The sequence below is a fragment of the Heteronotia binoei genome, chromosome 13 (genome assembly GCF_032191835.1).
Source record: "Heteronotia binoei isolate CCM8104 ecotype False Entrance Well chromosome 13, APGP_CSIRO_Hbin_v1, whole genome shotgun sequence".
Taxonomy (NCBI): Eukaryota; Metazoa; Chordata; class Lepidosauria; order Squamata; family Gekkonidae; genus Heteronotia; species Heteronotia binoei.
In genome coordinates this window covers 62,944,441-62,963,308 of record NC_083235.1, presented here as the reverse complement: position 1 = coordinate 62,963,308, position 18,868 = coordinate 62,944,441, and the positions used below count along the sequence as shown (strand labels likewise).

Genomic DNA, 18,868 nt, shown 5'->3' with positions numbered 1-18,868 from the left:
ATGAACACAGGCATTTACATGAACTTCACTTGCCTCAGGCATGCGCTCAACTGGCACATATTCACACACACACACACACACAGACAGAGCTGAAACAGGTACATTCTGCACATAACTATCGATATACTATAGCATATAAAAGCTTTGTTTTCCCGGAAAACTTTCACCACCACCACCCGACTGTCGTCACGCTACAGCATTAGCAAACACGTAACACGGTGACCGTGATTGAAGGTGGTTTCTTGTGGTAAACTAAGAAAATAATTTCATAGACTCTCTATATAAAGGAAGAGGGGGTCTGTGAATTCAGAACTGATCGGTCTTACATCTGCTACACCCCCTTATTTTTACCTGTCCTAGACAGTGAGTTAGCAGCAATTGTGTATTGAGGGGGGGGGGGGAAACTAGGTTATTGGTCACTCCTTAAAGGTCTGCCGCATCACTTAAATATCTATTTGGTTCAGCTGCTTTTGATCATGCTCCAAATGAATAAAAATATAGATTTGTATCTAATGCATTTTTTAAAAAGAGAATAAAAACAATTCAGCCATTTTGCTTTATGTAGGATGACAGCAGAGCATCCATATTGGCTCCCTGCCTGCTACAGCAACTTGAGATGTCCAGATCCAGCAATCTGTACATGGGAACATCAGTGGCCACAGAGAGTTCCCCTTGCTCAAAATGTTCTCCCTATTCACTTCAGCAAGGCACGCTGATCTGTGCAGTTTCTTTTATACATGAAGATTGTCTGCATCATCTAAAATTAATGAAGACCTTAGCCCACACAAGAGCTTTAATGTACATAACTGGGCACAGACACCTTTCTGAATCAAGGAGGCATGTGTGCCAGCTGCTGCAGTTCATTTGCGTACATGTCGTATCACAAGCGTTTTGCACTCACACATACTATATAGAGTCTTTATAAAAATTTGTGTAAAGGAATGAGAGAATAATCAAATATAGAATAATCAATTGTCACTTGGTAGAAGGCAAGTAATCATATAAAAATTAAAAAAAAATGATCTTGTGTACTAAGAGGTAGGGATCCTGTCATATTTGCAATTATGAAGATAGGAAAAATATTGTTTCTTGTTTATTATGCATAGATTTTTGGCAACTCCTCATACAGAGGGTTGGCCCAGGAAAAGTGGTGCAAAGTCAGTAAAAGAGAGAATGTCGCGATTTTTTTTTGAGGAAAACATGTAAGTATCCTTCTTCCATAAGAACATTGAAATTAATATGCATGTACTGCATGCATTCCCAGAAATTGTCCCAATAAAAGATACCTATTGTCCCCCCATATGATTTTTGAGACCTTTTGCTTCACAAGCTGCTTAAGTTTGTATTCTTCCTATAACATAACAGAAGCCTTGAATGAAGGAGATAAAAGGACTCACGATTTTCTGGTATTCACAACTGTTTTGAATGTGACATAGGGTCCAGTAAGCCCCTTGTGCCAATGGAAGGAACTTCTGCTCATGCAAGCAGGATCTCCAATGCCTCAAAACTGCCCCCTTCCCTGCAGCCCCCCATACAACTTCCTCCAGCATTTCAGAGGGTCCCCAGAGACTCAGGAAATACTCTGCAGAGGACACTTGGGATAGTAAAGGGCTGGAGAGGGTGAGAAAACCCTGTTCTCTTAGCAGAGTCCACTTTGCAATTTTTAGGATCTATCCCATTTTATTAGGGTTTGTAGAATCTTTCAGCTCAAGTGCCATGTTCTACTGGAGAAAGTTTTTCTCCCAGACGTTTCGTTCTCAGCTGCGGAAAACATCCTCAGTGGCGTTGCAGCTGGAGCAGGCGTTCTGACCTTCTTGGCTGCTGTGCATTGAGTCACTCAGCTGCAGAGAACATCCTCAGTGGCGTTGCAGCCGAAGCAGGCGTTCTGACCTTCTTGGCTGCTGTGCATTGAGTCACTCAATGCACAGCAGCCAAGAAGGTCAGAGCGCCTGCTCCTGCTGCAACGCCACTGAGGATGTTCTCCGCAGCTGAGAACGAAACATCTGGAAGAAAAACTTTCTCCAGTAGAACACGGCACTTGAGCCCGAAAGATTCTACAAACCCTAATGATGATGCCAGCCGTAAAAACCTGAAATCTTTGATATCCCATTTTAGAAAGTATAAATAGCTTGTCTATTGATCCAGATTTCCATTTCCTACCTCCTTTCTCTCTTCAACTGTTCCCCTTTCTCTTGTTTTCTAAATTTATAGGTGGTGATGCAGAAGGTTGTGCAAGCAGAGGGTTTTTAAAAGTATCTTTGCTACTTCTGGCACATCTCAGAAATAAAATCATAACAGCATATTGCTCTCCAAGTCTGAGAAGACAATTTTATATCGATATCTTCGAGTACAACATTTGATGAAGTTGGGGCATGTGACTTTCTTCTTTACATCATTCAGACGTAGATGTATTGCCTTGATATGCTCTATGGTTACTCACAGGAGTCAGTGTAATGCAGTATATGTGGTCTAATAGCCTTAAAACCAAATCAACAGGCATAGGCTGTTAGGCAAAACAGCTTCAGCTGAAAGAGGACCAAGATTGACGTCTGTGCTACTAGTGCACTGGGCTTTCAGACAAACAACTGACAAGTGTATTTTTAGGAAAGCAGCAAATTAGAAAATACTGAAAAGTCAGGCACATGCCTTTAAAGACAATTTCTGTTCAATTAAGTGTGGAGATCCACCATTCAGTTCTCTCTAAACCACTGGTTATCAACCACTAAGTAAAACAATGTACTAATTATATTCTGTCTTTGTTGAGGACCCAGCTGACAATCACTCACTTTGACTTCTCTGGAATCCTTAGCTGATCTTTTCTCAAAAGCAGCTGAAAAAGCCTCTCTCACAAAACTAGTTTTTACATTTCTTTCACGCATTGAAATGAACAGCACTTTTGGCTAGATCATGCCTACAGATTTTGATGGGAGCTGCAGATATTCTTCTGTGCTTCATTGTCAAAAAATATTGGGACTTCCCCTAAAGACAGTCACTTGCAATTTCTGCAGCCTACCAGACTGGAATCAGTACACTAGGCCATCAAACAGGCACCTCATTTTTCTACTCAGTTTAACTATTTACTTCTTGTAATGCAGGGTACCTTAGCCCTACGTATTAACAATCAGCCTCCAGAAAACCATTCCGTAGTCTTACGTTTAAGCTTGACGCAACTTCTGTGGTGAAATTTTATGCCTGGTTTTGGCCACGAGCCCTGTCAAGTACATTATTCTCAAAATAAATAATAAGCATACTCCTCCTTCAGTTTAACATTCAGTGGAATGGTTTGAAAGATGCTCACGAGAAACCTTGCAGTTTTTCATATATATATTTTTTTAATATTTTGGTTTGGGGTTTTAGTTAATACATATACTAAAGCATTTAGAATTTCTCAATCTCTGTACGAATAACCTGAAGAAACTAAAAAAAATGTGAACTGAAATATACTAAAAAAAATCAGAGAAAATTCACACATTACAGAATCCTTACACAGAAGGTGCCTCCATGGAAAAACAGCATGGGACCTGTGTGTAGATCAGTCTCAGAAGCAAATATATTCCATGTGATAAATCTAGGAGCTAGTTTAGGCACTGGGTTCCCAAAATATGCAATGTTTATATGCTCACCGCAGATAAATATCTGCCGAGGTTACAAATGACCATCTATAGGGGGAGTCCCAATATTTCCTGCATGGGAGCGCTTTTCATGTAGGAGAGCCATAACATTCTGACAGTGAAGCAGAGAAGAATGTCTACAATCACCCATCATTAAAATCTGTAAGCATGATCCAGCCTGAAGTGTTGTTTGTTTCCATGGAGGAGAGAAATTTAAAAACCAATTTAATTAATTTTTGTAAATTCTCTGTAAAAGGTGAAGCGTCTTTACTTATCTCCACTTAAACGGTCCACTTTGTGCCTTAATAGTATAGAACTACAATTTTAGGAAGAAAGCTACTGTCTTTGACAGCTGCTCTTGGAACAAGTATATTTATTTTGGGTGGGTGGAAAGAGTGGGTTAAAATGACTGTGCACAATGACTATGGAGGATTTGTTTGCGGGGCTGGGGCCAGACAATACACGTGCATGTACGTACACGCACATCCCACTTGTGCGCTTAAACCTCATATGAATGGGACACCATTGCCAGCTTGGAGTATAGGGGAGGATGACATGATGGCAGAATTGCCTTGTCTTCCCTTTCTAACAAGCGTCAATGAAAACTGGAGTGCACCATTACCCTTCTCCATTCTGCACAAAGTCTGGTGACTCTTATGAACGCTTGGTGCAAGAACAGAAGACACCATCACATTTCTGCCCTCATATTATCCTTTCCTGCTTGCTGAGCCTGTGGGGCACAGGAGCAGTAGAGCAAACAGGTGTCAGACCTGATACTGTCCTTGGGATGCAAGTTGGCTATCCTTCATCTGAACCATAGTAGAGTACATATATCTGGCATACAGAACAGTCTTCTACACATACAAAAGTCATTGTGAATTATTCCTGTTAGAGACTGAAGTTATATATAAGCTCCATAAATGTCTTTATTGGACAAGTTTTATTTGAGTAGGGCTCACAGCTGTGACACATCCATCTCTGAAAATGTCTGATCATATAAGCAAGCCCTCAGAATTACCAGCTTTCCTTTTCAAGACTGTTTGAAGAAGCAGATGTGCCGATCCATTTACAATCCTGGCTTTAGAAAAAGCTGATAAAAATTCATTCAAGTACAATTAATTTGTATTACATGAAGCTATGAATCCTAGGACTCTTCTTATTCAGAATGTTCAAGTGAATCCGTGGCATTCCTGCCACTGAGTGTATCATAGCAGGGTCAACTACACTTTTGCTTCCAAATATTGTCTTGTGTCATCTAAACATTGCTTCACCAGCTATTACAAGGTGGGGAGGGGGGGTGTAGCAAAGGAGTTGTTGTTTTTTCTTTTCAGAAGACTGTAGGGTGGCAGAAGACAAAGAGTCCTCTAAACTCCTGTAATTCTTCCTTTAACCTATCCCATTCAGTAACAGGGCTAACAACTCTGAACATAAGAACGTAAAAGAAACCATGTTGGATCAGGCCAATGGCCCATCCAGTCCAATATTCTGTGTCACACAGTGGACAAAAAAACCAAGTGCCATCAAGAGGTCCACCAGTGGGGCTAGGAGCCCTTCCACTCTGCCCCCCCTCCAAGCACAAGAATACAGAGCATCACTGCCCCAGGCAGAGAGTTCCAACAATAAGCTGTGGCTAATAGCCACTGATGGACCTCCGCTCCATATGCTTATGCATTCCCCTCTTGAAGCTGTCTGTGTTTGTATTTGTAACTCTGTAAGTTCCTCATGATATTTCAATTATGGGAGAGCATTATTTTATAATATTTTGCCTTATAAAAATGAATTCACTAGCACCTTTTTATAATAGCTTTTTATACCTGTCTATACAAGGCATGGGTGGTTCCCCTCCAATTTAATTGCATTCTAGAAATTAATGTCCATCAATTGGGGGGGGGGGGATGGGGAGGTTCTTTGAATCCATCTGTTCAAATTATCTGTACCGAACTCTGTCCAAAATAAGGTATGCTCAGAAGAGGTTGCATTTAAACCCAAAGGTCAATAGATAGTTTATAGGACAGCTTGTTCAGCAGGCCTTTTAGGATTATAAACAAATTTCCTTTTGTTTTTCACACTATTTGGGAACAGCAACTATGAGGTTTCCCAGGAAGAATCTCAGTGCCTTTCTTGGTACATATATCATATTTCCAGTAAAAACAAGTAAAACAAAAATTCATAAAAATACATTGACAAACTGAAAGTCATTTAAAATTGTACATGTTATCAAAATTAGATTAGGGCTGAGCCAAAAGAACTAAAAATATTTGGGAAAGTATGCCTTAAAAACCTACTGGAGACTACCAAGTCCCTGAGATTTTTTCTTGCTAAGCCAGTCCTTCTAAAGCAGACATAGTCATTAAGGTGCTCCACACACACAAAAACAGACAGCTATTTCAACTGTGTTACAGGAAACTTTATGTATAATTCCTCTCTAGTTAAAATACATTTTCATCCAAGTGAGAGTTTTTCTGGTGATGCCTATGGGGGGGGGGGTCCTCTATGTGTGTTTAGGAGGCCATTTGTTTAGTTTACAACAGTAGTTATACCCAAGCAGCTTAACTTGAAGATCAATCCTGTTTTAAGTGGGAGGGATTTTTTTTATTTTTAATCAGCTTCCAAAGAGTGAAGAAGTTGGCCTCCAGTTTGGCAAACAGATGGCCCAGCCCTAAGCTAGCCCTATTTCTAAAATAAGAGTGTTAAAGTTACTTGGATTTCCTAAATATATGCCATTCATCCTTGTCACACTCACACACACGTTTCTGGATTAGTGACAACTTCCCCATTTTTTTCAGGTTCCTTTTTCAAAAACTGTTCCACCTCAATAGAGTCCACCTTGGAGTCTTCAGGCAGTTTGTTTAACTCCTCTCTTTCCGCTGCCTCCTTTTCTTGTGAATGCGCTGGTTTTTTCTTAATGCAACAAGCATTTCCTACAGCCAGCACGAGAGATGAGGTAACGACTTCGGTACCAGCAATAATAAAAACATACATATATTTATGGGTCACATCCAAGATTTTACCTAGAAAAGAAAATTCATAGGCAATTTTAAAAACTGCTAATATTATAATGAAAAAATAGCAACACATTGAATCAAATACTTTCTCTAATTGTGCATTAGAGAGCCAGTTTGGTGTAGTGGTTAAAGTGTGCGGACTCTTATCTGGGAGAACCGGGTTGGATTCCCCACTCCTCCACTTGCACCTGCTGGAATGGCCTTGGGTCAGCCATAGCTCTGGCAGAGGTTGTCCTTGAAAGGGCAACTGCTGTGAGAGCCCTCTCAGCCCCACCCACCTCACAGGGTGTCTGTTGTGGGGGAGGGAGGTAGAGGAGATTGTGAGCCGCTCTGAGACTCTTCGGAATGGAGGGCGGGATATAAATCCAATATCTTCATCTACCTCACAGGGTGTCTGTTGTGGGGGAGGAAGGTAAAGGAGATTGTGAGCCGCTCTGAGACTCTGTCCTTGAAAGGGCAGCTGCTGTGAGAGCCCTCTCCAGCCCCACCCACCTCACAGGGTGTCTGTTGTGGGGGAGGGAGGTAAAGGAGATTGTGAGCCGCTCTGAGACTCTTCAGAGTGGAGGGCGGGATATAAATCCAATATCTTCATCTACCTCACAGGGTGTCTGTTGTGGGAGAGGAAGGTAAAGGAGATTGTGAGCCGCTCTGAGACTCTTTGGAGTGGAGGGCGGGATATAAATCCAATATCTTCTTCTTATATCTTCAACAGACACTACCATTTTAAAGATAAATTTTAAAAAAATTACCGTAGATGCCAAACTTCAAGTGAATAACTCTCCCAAGACGCCTGTCAGAGACCTACATTACACGCCCTAAGCAAAAGGCTTCACATTTAAATTTAAAAAAAAAATAAGGATAAAAATGGTAACAGGACCAGTATGTTCCCTTGTGCATTTTTACATTTTTAAATTTCCTCTGAGAAGTACTTTAGCAGAAAGCAGAACCTAACCTCTCAGAAAGTCTGACAAATCTACCTGAACCAGAAATTCAGATTATCTGTGAGAATTCTGTTGCTGAGATTTCTTTCCACTTGTGACACTCTGTAAATAACATGAGGGTACTACTTGGGTGACTGACTTGACCTGACCTACCTCAAAAGGTTTTTAGGAGCATGAAATGATGGAGGGAGGAACTCTGTATGCTACCCAGAGCTCCTTAGAGTAACAGCCTTAAATTTGAACAATCACTCACTGGACATCATATCATGTAAGTATTCCTGCTGACTTTTCTTAATCTTCCCATTTGTGCCCAGGAATCAGCCTCTACTATTTCCCAGTCCACCAGACCTGGAACTAGAACATGAACATATGAAGCTGCCTTATACTGAATCAGACCTTTGGTCCATCAAAGTCAGTATTGTCTTCTCAGACTGGCAGCAGCTCTCCAGGGTCTCCAGCTGAGGTTTTTCACGCCTATTTGCCTGGACCCTTTTTTGGAGATGCCAGGGATTGAACCTGGGACCTTCTGCTTCCCAAGCAGATGCTCTACCACTGAGCCACCGTCCCTCCCCTAAAACATATGAACATATGAAGCTGCCTTATACTGAATCAGACCTTTGGTCCATCAAAGTCAGTGTTGTCTTCTCAGACTGGCAGCGGCTCTCCAGGGTCTCAAGCTGAGGTTTTTCACACCTATTTGCCTGGACCCTTTTTTGGAGATGCCAGGGATTGAACCTGGAACCTTCTGCTTCCCAAGCAGATGCTCTACCACTGAGTCACCGTCCCTCCCCGAAAAAGAAAAAGTGCAATGGAGGACAGTGTACCAACTGGAACACTACATGAGTGGGAGGCATCAAAAAGAAAACTGACATTCAACACTTCACACTATGCTTCCTACAGTGACTGTCTCTTCTTCCATCCTATTCAACAAAACATCCCATAAAACTTAAAGAGCAATGAGTTAATTAACTGAAATAAAATTTACCTGCTGAAGGTGGTCCAATTAGAACAGCCATTGCCTCAACCAGAAGAACCAAGCCAATAGCACTGGAAAACTTCTGTGTACCAACAATAGCCATGAGTACTTCAAACTGAAGAGCGCCAACCATTCCATATGAAATGCCAAAGAAAATGCAGAAGACCACTAGCCCAGCATAATTGTAGGACATTGATCCTATTAGATCAGTGACGCCATTAAATATCATAGCAAAACTAAAGAAGTAGACACAGCGGGGCCTAACCCATTCCAAGCCAGCCACTATTCCACAAATTGGTCGAGCAAAGATATCAATGAATCCAAGGATGGTCAAAAGAAAAGCTGCTTTGGTGTCTTCATATTTCAGATCCTTAGCATAGCTCACCACAAAAACTGGTGGAACAAACAAGCCCAGTACCATAATGGAGGCAGCCACTGTGTAGATTAGGAAGCCTCGATCTTTAAAAACACTGAAATCCAGTAGTTTTTTCTTGATTTTTTTCTCGGAGACGGCTTTGGAATCTTCAGTTTTCTTAGGAGGTTCCAGAGGTCTCATCAGAGCTCCACAAACACAGCAGTTCAAAAGTATCCCACCCAGGATAAGAAATCCCCCTCTCCATCCATATTCATGTTGCAGTACCTGCCCCAATGGTGAAAGAGCACAAAGTAAAACAGGGCTTCCAGCTGCAGCCAGCCCATTGGCCAAAGGGCGACGTTTGTCAAAGTAACGATTTAGCATGATTAGTGAAGGCTGAAAGTTGAGTGCGAGACCCAAACCTGGAAAAGAACAAATGCCATTTTAAACAAACAAAATTCAGCATTGATAGCAGGGGTGGACGAGATTTCCAGAAAGCACAGGATACACAGGATACAGATTTCCTGTCCCCAAGATAAAAAATATTCAGGATGTGGTTATTCATAGGGTTATTCACACAGTGGCCAAAAAACCCAGATGCCATCAGGAGGTCCATCAGTGAACACTAGAAGCCCTCACACTGTTGCCCCTTCTAAGCACCAAGAATACAGAGCATCACTTGCCCCAGACAGAGAGTTCCAATAATACGCTATGGCTAACAGCCACTGATGGACCTCTGCTCCATCTGTTTATCCAATCCCCTCTTGAAGCTTGCTATGCTTGTAGCCACTGCCACTCCTGTGGCAGTGAATTCCATTTGTTAATCACCCTTTGGGTGAAGAAGTATTTGCTTTTATCCTTCTTTTGGGGTTCATAGAATTGGATTCCCTGGTCCAATCTTTTTGAAACTTGGCATTTTTCTTGAGGAGAGGGACCAGATGCCATGCTGTAAATTTGGTGCATCTACTTCAAAATACAGCCCCCCCCCCAGCCCCAGATACCCACGGATTGATTCTCCATTATACCCTATGGGGAACCAGCCTCCACAGGGTATAATGGAGTGCTTAGCAGACATTCTTCTCCTGCACCTGCTTTCTGATAACCCTGAAGGAGAGGGAGGGCCTCCAAACCAGGGGATCCCCTGCCCCCAACTGGAAACTGGCGTTGCGGAAACAGGGCTGGATTGAGTCTCAGTTGTCTGCCTACACTAACCCAGTGCTATTTCAATTTCTATATTAATCAGACTCTACACTTGAAACTTTGGTTCTGTTTCCCAGGCAGATTTAGAACGTTTCACATTACTGGGGTTTGTAGTATCTTTCGGGCTCAAGTGCCGTGTTCTAGAACACGGCACTTGAGCCCGAAAGATTCTACAAACCCTAATGATGTTACCAGCCGTGAAAACCTGAAATCTTTGGTTTCACATTACTGTTGCATTTTGGAATGTTTATATACTATCAGATTCTAAATAGAGAATCAGAGCCTAGCTTCCTGAGACTATCTTAGTTAACCTTGACACTCTAGAGTCAACTAGCTTAACCAAACTTTCATGGACCCTTGTGAATCCAGAGAGATAAAGGGTTGAGCTCTCCTGCCATCCACAAAGTTGGCAACCATTTCTTATAAAGACATTGTGGCTGCACTGGAAAAACATTTTGCTCCAAAACCTTCTGAAATAGCATGGTGGCATGCATTCTACATATGGAGCCCGGGTCCTACCAAGGGCATAGCTTCATATGTCATGGGGCTGAGACAGCTGGCACAACATTGCAATTTTATTAATTTGGAACAAATGCTCTGTGACAGGTTGGTGTGTAGTCTGCAAGATGAAGCCTTGCAACAATGGCTGTTTGTGAAGAAGGACCTCACCTTCCGAATTACACTACAGGAAACATCTTACCATCAGTTATGATAAGACCAAAGCTATGGTATTTGGTGATGCCCCACCCAAAAAGTATGGTCAATGAAGGGAAATAAAATCAAGTTGGTCAATAAATTCATCTATCTAGAGGTAGTATTCCAGGAGATCAGATCTACTAATGAACATTGTAAGCTGGAAGCAGAGAGTGCCAAGAGAACTATGTATGCAATATTAAGATTTTTTTCGTTCTAAGGGGAGCCTTTATGTACCTGTTGCTTTGAAGCTGTCTCAGTCTAAAGTAATAGCCCAACTTCTCTATGACACTCTTACTGGTATTTTGGCCACAAGCTTGAATTTATTTGAAAAGATACAATCTAAATTCCTTTGTGCCATTTTACAGGCCCCTCCAACTGTTCCTAACTCTTCTCTCAGTCTAGAAACAGGTCAAATGAAGACAGAGGTGACGATTCTGTTGGCATCCGCTTCCCAATGGCTTAAGATACATATTAATGCAAAAGGACTTCTTTCCCTCATAACACAAGATTCTTAGCAACCAAGCTGGCTTCACAGGGTTGAAAGAATGGGCCTTTCACCTGGCATCATTTTGTTGCAGACCATTGATCAGGCCAAATTCACAGTTAGTTAAAGGATTTGTGACATGGAACGCCAGCAAGACTTAATGAAACCTTCTGGCTTCATGGCCTAAGAAGACGAAACACATCATGGCAATGGCACAGTATCTTAAAACTTTAGATTTCCCCCCTTACAGGAGGGCTTTTATATTGGCCAGATGTGATGCCATGCCATCCATGATTTTTGAAGGAAGTTATAAGATAACACCATGCCTTCTAGTCGAGGTGAAAACAACGGGACATGTATTTTTCTGCTGCCCTCTCTATAAACAAATTTGAGATAAGACAATTCTTTCCCTTATTGACGGTTCTGTGGCAGGGGCGGACCAGATATGCTTAAATAAATTATTACCTGATGAAATCTCAGTTATTACCAAACTGCTAGATTCTGTGCACAGGCGATCAAAGTGTACAATAAATTTCAGTCCTGCCCTTTTGAGCCTTGACTTAGATTTCATCACAAGGTCTACTGTATAGTTCTTGATTTTTAGATTCCAGGTTCAAATTTTGAATATGATTATCTAATATTTTATATCTTATATTTTATATCATTCTTTTTCTACTATGTAATTTTAAATTTTTTTTGCTAAATTTTCTATTTTTATTTTAACTTGAACTTAACTTGAATATCTGTATCCCTGATAATATTTTTGCCAGTTGGAGCTGGTCACTGACTGTAATAATGATAAAACTGAAACTGAATTGAACAAGGGATTAAAAGAAATAGGTAAAACACAAATCCTCTACCCCTTTCTCTATACATGCTCTATTAGGACAAGGTCTTTAGCTTAGGAGTTCCATATCTCTACAAAGTAACCATTACCTTGAAGCTTGCTCCAGCTCTTGAGGTAAGCACATGCTCAAAGGATGCCTTCCCAGAAGAGAGGTTTGTGTGCGCTCAGGGACACAGCACCCAAGGAAAAGAGCTCCTTCCTGTAGCAAGGAGGTTTTATTACATCTGTTTCCCCTCCCACTTGACCCCAGTCAGCCCAGGTCAAGGAAGCTTTTCCTATAATCTCCATAAAGTTCCTTCTTCAAGCCTCTCTAGAATTTAACAACCCCAGCTCTGTTCCTTGCCTGAAGAAGGGAGGAGGGAGAGAGAATGAGGAAACTTAGCCATACCACTGGCTAGAGCTATTACTATTTGTATGAAGGTGGGCTGAGGTAAGCCTGTTCTCTGCCCAGAAAAAGAAAAAAGACTATCAAAATGCAAAATGGTCCTTGCCACCCTTCCAGGAGAACATGCATTTCTTTACACAGGCGATTGTGACTGAGCTGCAACACTGAGGGGGTTTCACTTACCTGGCAGAAGGAGAAAGAATGGAAACAAATGTTTGACTGCAGCCAGTCAGCTGGGAGAAGGGATGGGGAATCAGGAAAAGCAGGAGACACAAAGAACACTAGGAACGTGTGTTATACCTGTCCAAAGGCTATAGTACTTCATAATGCAAATGGAGGTTCAGTGTTGCCTTGCCTGGAGATCTCCTTGCATACACAAAGCTAGCACATCAAGGAGGAGACTATGCCATGGGCTTTTCCTCTTGAGGGAACATTGGCCCACTTGCTAAACACTGTGTTGCGATGTGTAGTGTAGCTAAGTGAGTCTTTCAAAGTCTGCCACTGCTACTTACCAGTAATGACTCCAGCTGTAACATAGACCTGGATGATGCTGGTGCAGAAGGATGCAGTTATCATCCCCGCTGAAGCAAAGAGGCCTCCAACCAGCATAACAGGACGGCAACCAAACCGGTTCACACACACACTACACAGGGGACCTGACAGAAAAAGAGACCGTCTTACATTTGTCTCTGCACCTGCATAAAACCATCACAGGCAGCATTTCCTCTAAGATGAGTTAGTGTGAGCTAGCTCACAGTTTTTTTAGCCTCCAGCTCAGAGCAAACTAATTTATGCAGCAGCTCGCAACTTTCATGCCAGTAGCTCATGAAGCGGAATTTTTGCTCCCAAAACTCCACAGTAAGAGGGAACACTGATCATGGATATATGTTAAATTCTGACTCATGCCATATTTCACACATATTCAGTCAAGCTGAGATTTGGTGTTAAGAGACCGTAACAACGCTGCCTCTTTCTTTCAGCTGGCCCAAGTTCTGCAGTGATAGTACTTGACCGATTAGTGCTTACAGCTTCTCTGTCCATGTTGTGGGCCTGGCTGCCACTGAGTTGACTGAACTCAGAAAAGACTGAGGTAATAGTGGTTGGTAGGTCTTGTGATGTGAAGAAAGACAACCATAATAAGTTGTTTTCCACCTCTCCTGATTCCTTAGCTTTGCTGCCTTAGGGAATCCTGCAAATCCACAGCTGCTCCTGAAAGCATGAGCAGCATTCATGTCCACTTTTTCCTGCTTAGCATTCATGCCTTTGCATGAGAACTGTGAGAACTGTTCAGTAATTTCAGCTGATGCTTCCTTGAAGCAGTTCATTGGAGGTTGCCAAAGACACCTTACATCAGTACTCCAGCATCTGCAGTGGCAATCTGTTATTTCCAGAGCACAATTCAAAGTATTGGCTCTGACCTAATAAACTGTTTAGTGGTAGGGTCTCTACATATCTCAGGAAACATATTCTACATTTCCCTCATGAAATTTAAAACCACCCAAGAGCACCTTTTTAACTATACCATCTGTGATCCAAGTTCAAACAGCAAGTAATGTACAGAGGCATTCTTGGTTTCCTCCCACAGTTAGTAGCCAAATACCGGTGAAATCTTTCCTATTTGGGCTGCTTTTTATGACTGGGGTTTTAGAGGTATAAAGTGAAGGAGATGTAAATATTCTGATGTGGGCTGTTTAAGGTAAAAGTAGTCCCCCGTGCAAGCACCAGTCATTTCTGACTCTGAGGTGATGTCGCATCACGACGTTTTCACAGCAGACTTTTTTTACAGGGTGGTTTGCCATTGCCTTCCCAGTCATCTACACTTTCCCCCCTGCAAGTTGGGTACTCATTTTACCGACCTCAGAAGGAGGGAAGGCTGAGTCAACCTTGAGCCAACTACCTGAACCCAGCTTCTGCCGGGATCGAACTCAGGTCGTGAGTAGAGATCTCGGACTGCAGTACTGCAGTTTTACCACTCTGTGTCATGGTGCTTTTTATCTATCATTTCACTATAGCTTATATTTCAAGAGATCTGGTATTTTCTGTGATAGTCGCAAACAATGTTTCTATCTAAAGTGTGCAGATGGACTAATAAGTCTGTGCCTTAAATTGTACTTAGGTGTATGTGATTCTTCATTCCACAGTTGCATTGATGGACAAGTATCCTTCCAGTCTGTTTCCAACAGTGTTATTTCTGGGATCCATTTTTCATAACCACATGGCAGGTTCCATACTGCTGGGATATAGCCCAACAGAAGACACATTACATTAGAAGTTATTTGCAGAAAGACATTCATTGAAGTACATTTTCCTGCAAAAGAGTCAGTTCTGAAGTAGTCCCAGATCATATGAACCAGTGACTTTTCTGGGTGCCCACACCTCCAACACAGAGAAAACTGATTTAGGATTCCTCCCCCCGCCCCGCATAACCTGTGGGGGCTCCAGTATACCTAGTATAGAAATTTCAGTCTCGAATCAAAAGCCAGTGTTTTTACTGACGCAAACATCCATTTCCAGTGACTAGGTAATATTTGTTGTTCTAGATTCTACTGTCTCTGAAAGACATATATAACAGTTTTATAAAATAAAGGAAGTTATTTATAAATAAAAGTGGCATTAGGCATTTGAAGCAGTAATGTTATGAAACTATATGCTGCCAGGTTAGCCTTCCCCCCCTCCCCCCCACAAAAAAAACCCCTCAGTATTTGTGCTGTATATATTGCCACTGTGTAATCTGAGAGATCATATTTATCCCAGAGCATTTGGCAAGAATGAACCTCTGCCTTGGTGTATGTCAGTTGATTTAATATTGATAATTTCCTATTGGCCAAGGCACTGTTAACAATTTTTAATCAGGAGTTAGGCCAAACTGAACAAGTTGCATGTGTGTGTAAATCTTTTCTTTTTGGTCTATTGAGTGTATACCAGGTCTGTCTGGTCACAATGACTGTTGGGCAACCTGCTTATGGAAGTACAGTGGTAAATGCAGCAGGGAAACATTCAGCCTTCCACTGGAATTAAATAAGAATCTTCATTACGAGTTCATGTGGATTAATCAGGTAGCCATTTCCATTCTAGTGCTGATGTTATTAAGAAGGCCTAACGATAGCTAAGTAAGTAATGTAGCTTAATTCCCTTCTGTCACTGGAAGCTGAAATTCATGGAGAGAGGAAAAGGTAGTGCCTCATTCCCGGAAAGAATAACTGATCTGCTGGAATACTTTCAGGAAGCTGATAACAGAAGACCACTGATTACGCAGGTGTGATGAGAGTACACATTTGTTTTTATTAAAATGTTAACTATACCCCATACATGGTTAGTGCTTTCCATCTATCTAGATCTATTTTTAACTAGAATTATTCATTCCGTATTGGTCTGTTCTATTTGAGAGACAATTGGTGTGATCTTGATCCCCAGGTAAGTCAGTCCTGTAGTTTCCAATGAAAGGTCAATTTGGGAAATATTACTACACTCTAATTAATTCCAATACTGTTGTATAAACAACGAGTTTTGGCACAGAGGCATGTTTTTTTCTCAGGGAAAAAGATTAAAACATCATCTGCATATAACAGAATGTTATTGCTCCTTTCTTCCCACTAAAAAACCCTGATGAGATTATTCCACTGGTAACTCCTCTCAGTTCAGGGATAACATAAATAAACTGGATCCACTGAATAAACTGCTCAGGCAGTTGTCATCATTCCCTGACCTCCCATAGCCTAAATCTGAAGAGCTTCTCAGGAGGAGGCAATGTCCCCAGACCTCCTGTATCAATTCGAGGACCTCCTTTCAGATCCCAGTATTAGAAAGGGTGAGGAAGAAAAATCATCACATAAAGAGGACATTGAGCGACATGTCTACAAAGTGGCATTCGTTGACCCTTCTCAGCCCTGAAAGCTAGATGTACTTCTGTTGCCACCTGCCATATTGCTCTCTGAATCTTTCTCAACTACTCTTAATACCCAATGAACAGAGAACATAGCAGACAAGTGCTAAAGCCCAGATTATAAAGTGTAGCACAAGGCGCCAGTGACAAAGCTCTTCAGTAGACACCTGGATTCTGCTACTGCAACATCTCTGTTCAGCAACTCTTTTTGTGTCCCTGAAGCCATGCCTATCAGGTTAGGCAGCTTTTTACCTTTTCCTTGCCCTGAATCTAACTGGGCTGCTCCCCTGTTCCTTTTGTAGTTCTCAGCCTCTTGGCATGCTGTTAACAATCAAAGCCACTCGGCCCATTAGGGCAGCAGCTCAAATACTTATAGCTAGGGTTACCAGGTCCCTCCGTGCAGCTAGTGGAACATAGAGTGGGCATACCATGAGCAGAGAATCTCACCCAGTGTTTTAGCAACGTACCCACGTGACTTCCAATGTGACCAGAAGTGATGTAGGCACATCGGGGTGACACGCTGGGTTTTGCCCATGTTTAGACATGTTGCTAAAACATCAGGTGTTCCTCCCTTTATTTGGTGGTAAGTCTCTACTGGCCATCTGATCAGCAGCAGAGAGATGGGACTTGAAAGCAGGGGACCATAAGCTTCAGAACATAAGCTTTCATGTGCTAAAAACACACTTCTTCAGAAGAGGGGATCAGGCATAGTGGGCTAAAATACATGCAGTTTGTTGATTTAAGAGGGTAAACTGGCTGGGATCACATGGTGGAACAGTGTGGCAATTTAGAAGGTCATTTGGTCTGGATAGCCATAAAAGGTAATAAAAGTTTCCTGCCAAGTGGTGTTTCTGCAAGTCTAGGTAAATCACAAAATCATCTGAAGAAGTGTGTATTTAGCACACGAAAGCTTACGTTCAGAATAAAACTTAGTTGGTCTTAAAAGTGCAACTTGACTCCTGCTTTGTTCAACTGCTTCAGATCAGCCTGGCTGCCCACTTGGATCTATCTATTGTATGTGTGGTAGTGTCAGCTTTTGCCAAAATGTCTGTGTATCCAGCTCAAATAGATTTGTGTCAATTCAAAATAACTTTGAATAAAACCGTGTGGTGGGAAATCTACTGTTTCTGGTGGGACAGTATAAGATGTATTGGTTTGATTATAGGATGGAGGAGTTTTTTTTAATATGCTTGCTTAAGACCCTGAGGAAATAACTCCCCAGGCCTTGTACTCTTTTCCCAGTGCTGCTGCTTGGTACAAACTGAAGAAAAGTCTGCTTGAAAAGCCATGTGTTTTAACTTCTCTTTGATAAGAATGTGCTACATATCGTCTCCTTGGGTCATTTTCTTCAATCTTTGCTTAAGTTACTTTTTAATCTAAAATCATCTACAGTTATTTTAGAATTAAATGTTTCTTTGAGCTCTTTACCGCCATTATTTATTTAGTTAGTTAAAATTACCTGTTCCATAAAGCATAGCCAACAGAATGGAGGAGATCCATGCTGTGTCACTGTATCCAACACCAAATTCACGGATAAGCTCCTTAAAGAAGACACTCATGGCCTTAGGGAAAGCGTAGGAGAATCCAGTGATGATAAAGCATCCAAAGAGAACAGCCCAGCCCCAGCCGCCATCGGGGGCTTTAACTCCAGAAGGACCATCATCAATTACCACAGCTCCCATTGTGAGAGGTTATCAGCTTCCTAAAATATAATACAGGGGAGGAACAGTGATTATATACAAAAATGTTAAAGTTTTTGACTTTAGGGGTAACTTTCCATTGACTTGAATGCTGAACTTAATAGCATTTTAGACACAGTTCCCAAGTGGAACCTCTACATCTCTCACCAGGTCTTCAGACCTGCTCAGAACCAAGTCCAAGATCACTACCTCTTGGGCTGGTTCTGTGACCAACTGTTCCAACGCAGTCCTTTATGATGTCTAGGAATCTCATTTCTACAGCATGACGAGCACAAGTTTTCCCAGTAAATGTGAGAATAGTTGAAATTTCCCAGTATAGTAACATTACCTGCTTTAGTCATTTTCCTTATTTCCTTCTTCGTCTCAAGATCAGCTTCAAAGGTTTGGTACATCCCCACTTTTAAATAACCCTTAGGATCCAGTATTTCTACTCATATTACTTCTATTGGGGACTAAATCCCCCTGATGTTTTCTAACATTTGATTCTATGACCTCTCTGATGTAGAATGCAACACCTCCCCCAACCCATCCCTCTCTGTCCTGCCAATAGAGCTTATACCCATGAATCTGTACCCCACAATTTTTCCCCATTCCACCCTGTTTCTGAGATACCTACTATATCTAAAATGTCATTAAACACCAAGCACTCCAGCTCCCTGATTTTGGCTCAGAGACTTCTAGCATTGGAATACAGACACCTATAATGTGTCCCCCTCTCCTGTAACCCTTGCCTTCCTCAGCTCCATAGGCAACATACATGGCCCTCAGTTACCTCAACTCCACAA

At 41.7% G+C, this 18,868-nt stretch overlaps 1 protein-coding gene across 1 annotated transcript; it reads right to left on the bottom strand.

The window, feature by feature from the left end:
* Positions 1–5,625: 5,625 nt before the first annotated feature.
* On the bottom strand, positions 5,626–18,081 carry SLC16A3 (solute carrier family 16 member 3). The gene is made up of 4 exons (XM_060253055.1): positions 17,843–18,081; positions 13,013–13,156; positions 8,543–9,310; positions 5,626–6,622 (listed from the first exon to the last, which is right to left on the bottom strand). Exons 1-4 carry the CDS (start codon positions 18,063–18,065, stop codon positions 6,351–6,353), a joined length of 1,407 nt encoding a protein of 468 aa, XP_060109038.1. The 5' UTR covers positions 18,066–18,081; the 3' UTR covers positions 5,626–6,350.
* Positions 18,082–18,868: the final 787 nt, after the last annotated feature.

Coding starts and splice junctions, on each gene's coding strand:
- SLC16A3 (XM_060253055.1), bottom strand. CDS start 18,065: ATGGGAGCTGTGGTAATTGATGATGGTCCTTCTGGAGTTAAAGCCCCC. Junction 9,311..13,012: donor TACAGCTGGAGTCATTACTG/GTAAGTAGCAGT, acceptor GTTCTTTTCCAG/GTTTGGGTCTCGCACTCAAC. Junction 6,623..8,542: donor AATTGGACCACCTTCAGCAG/GTAAATTTTATT, acceptor TTTCTTTTCTAG/GTAAAATCTTGGATGTGACC.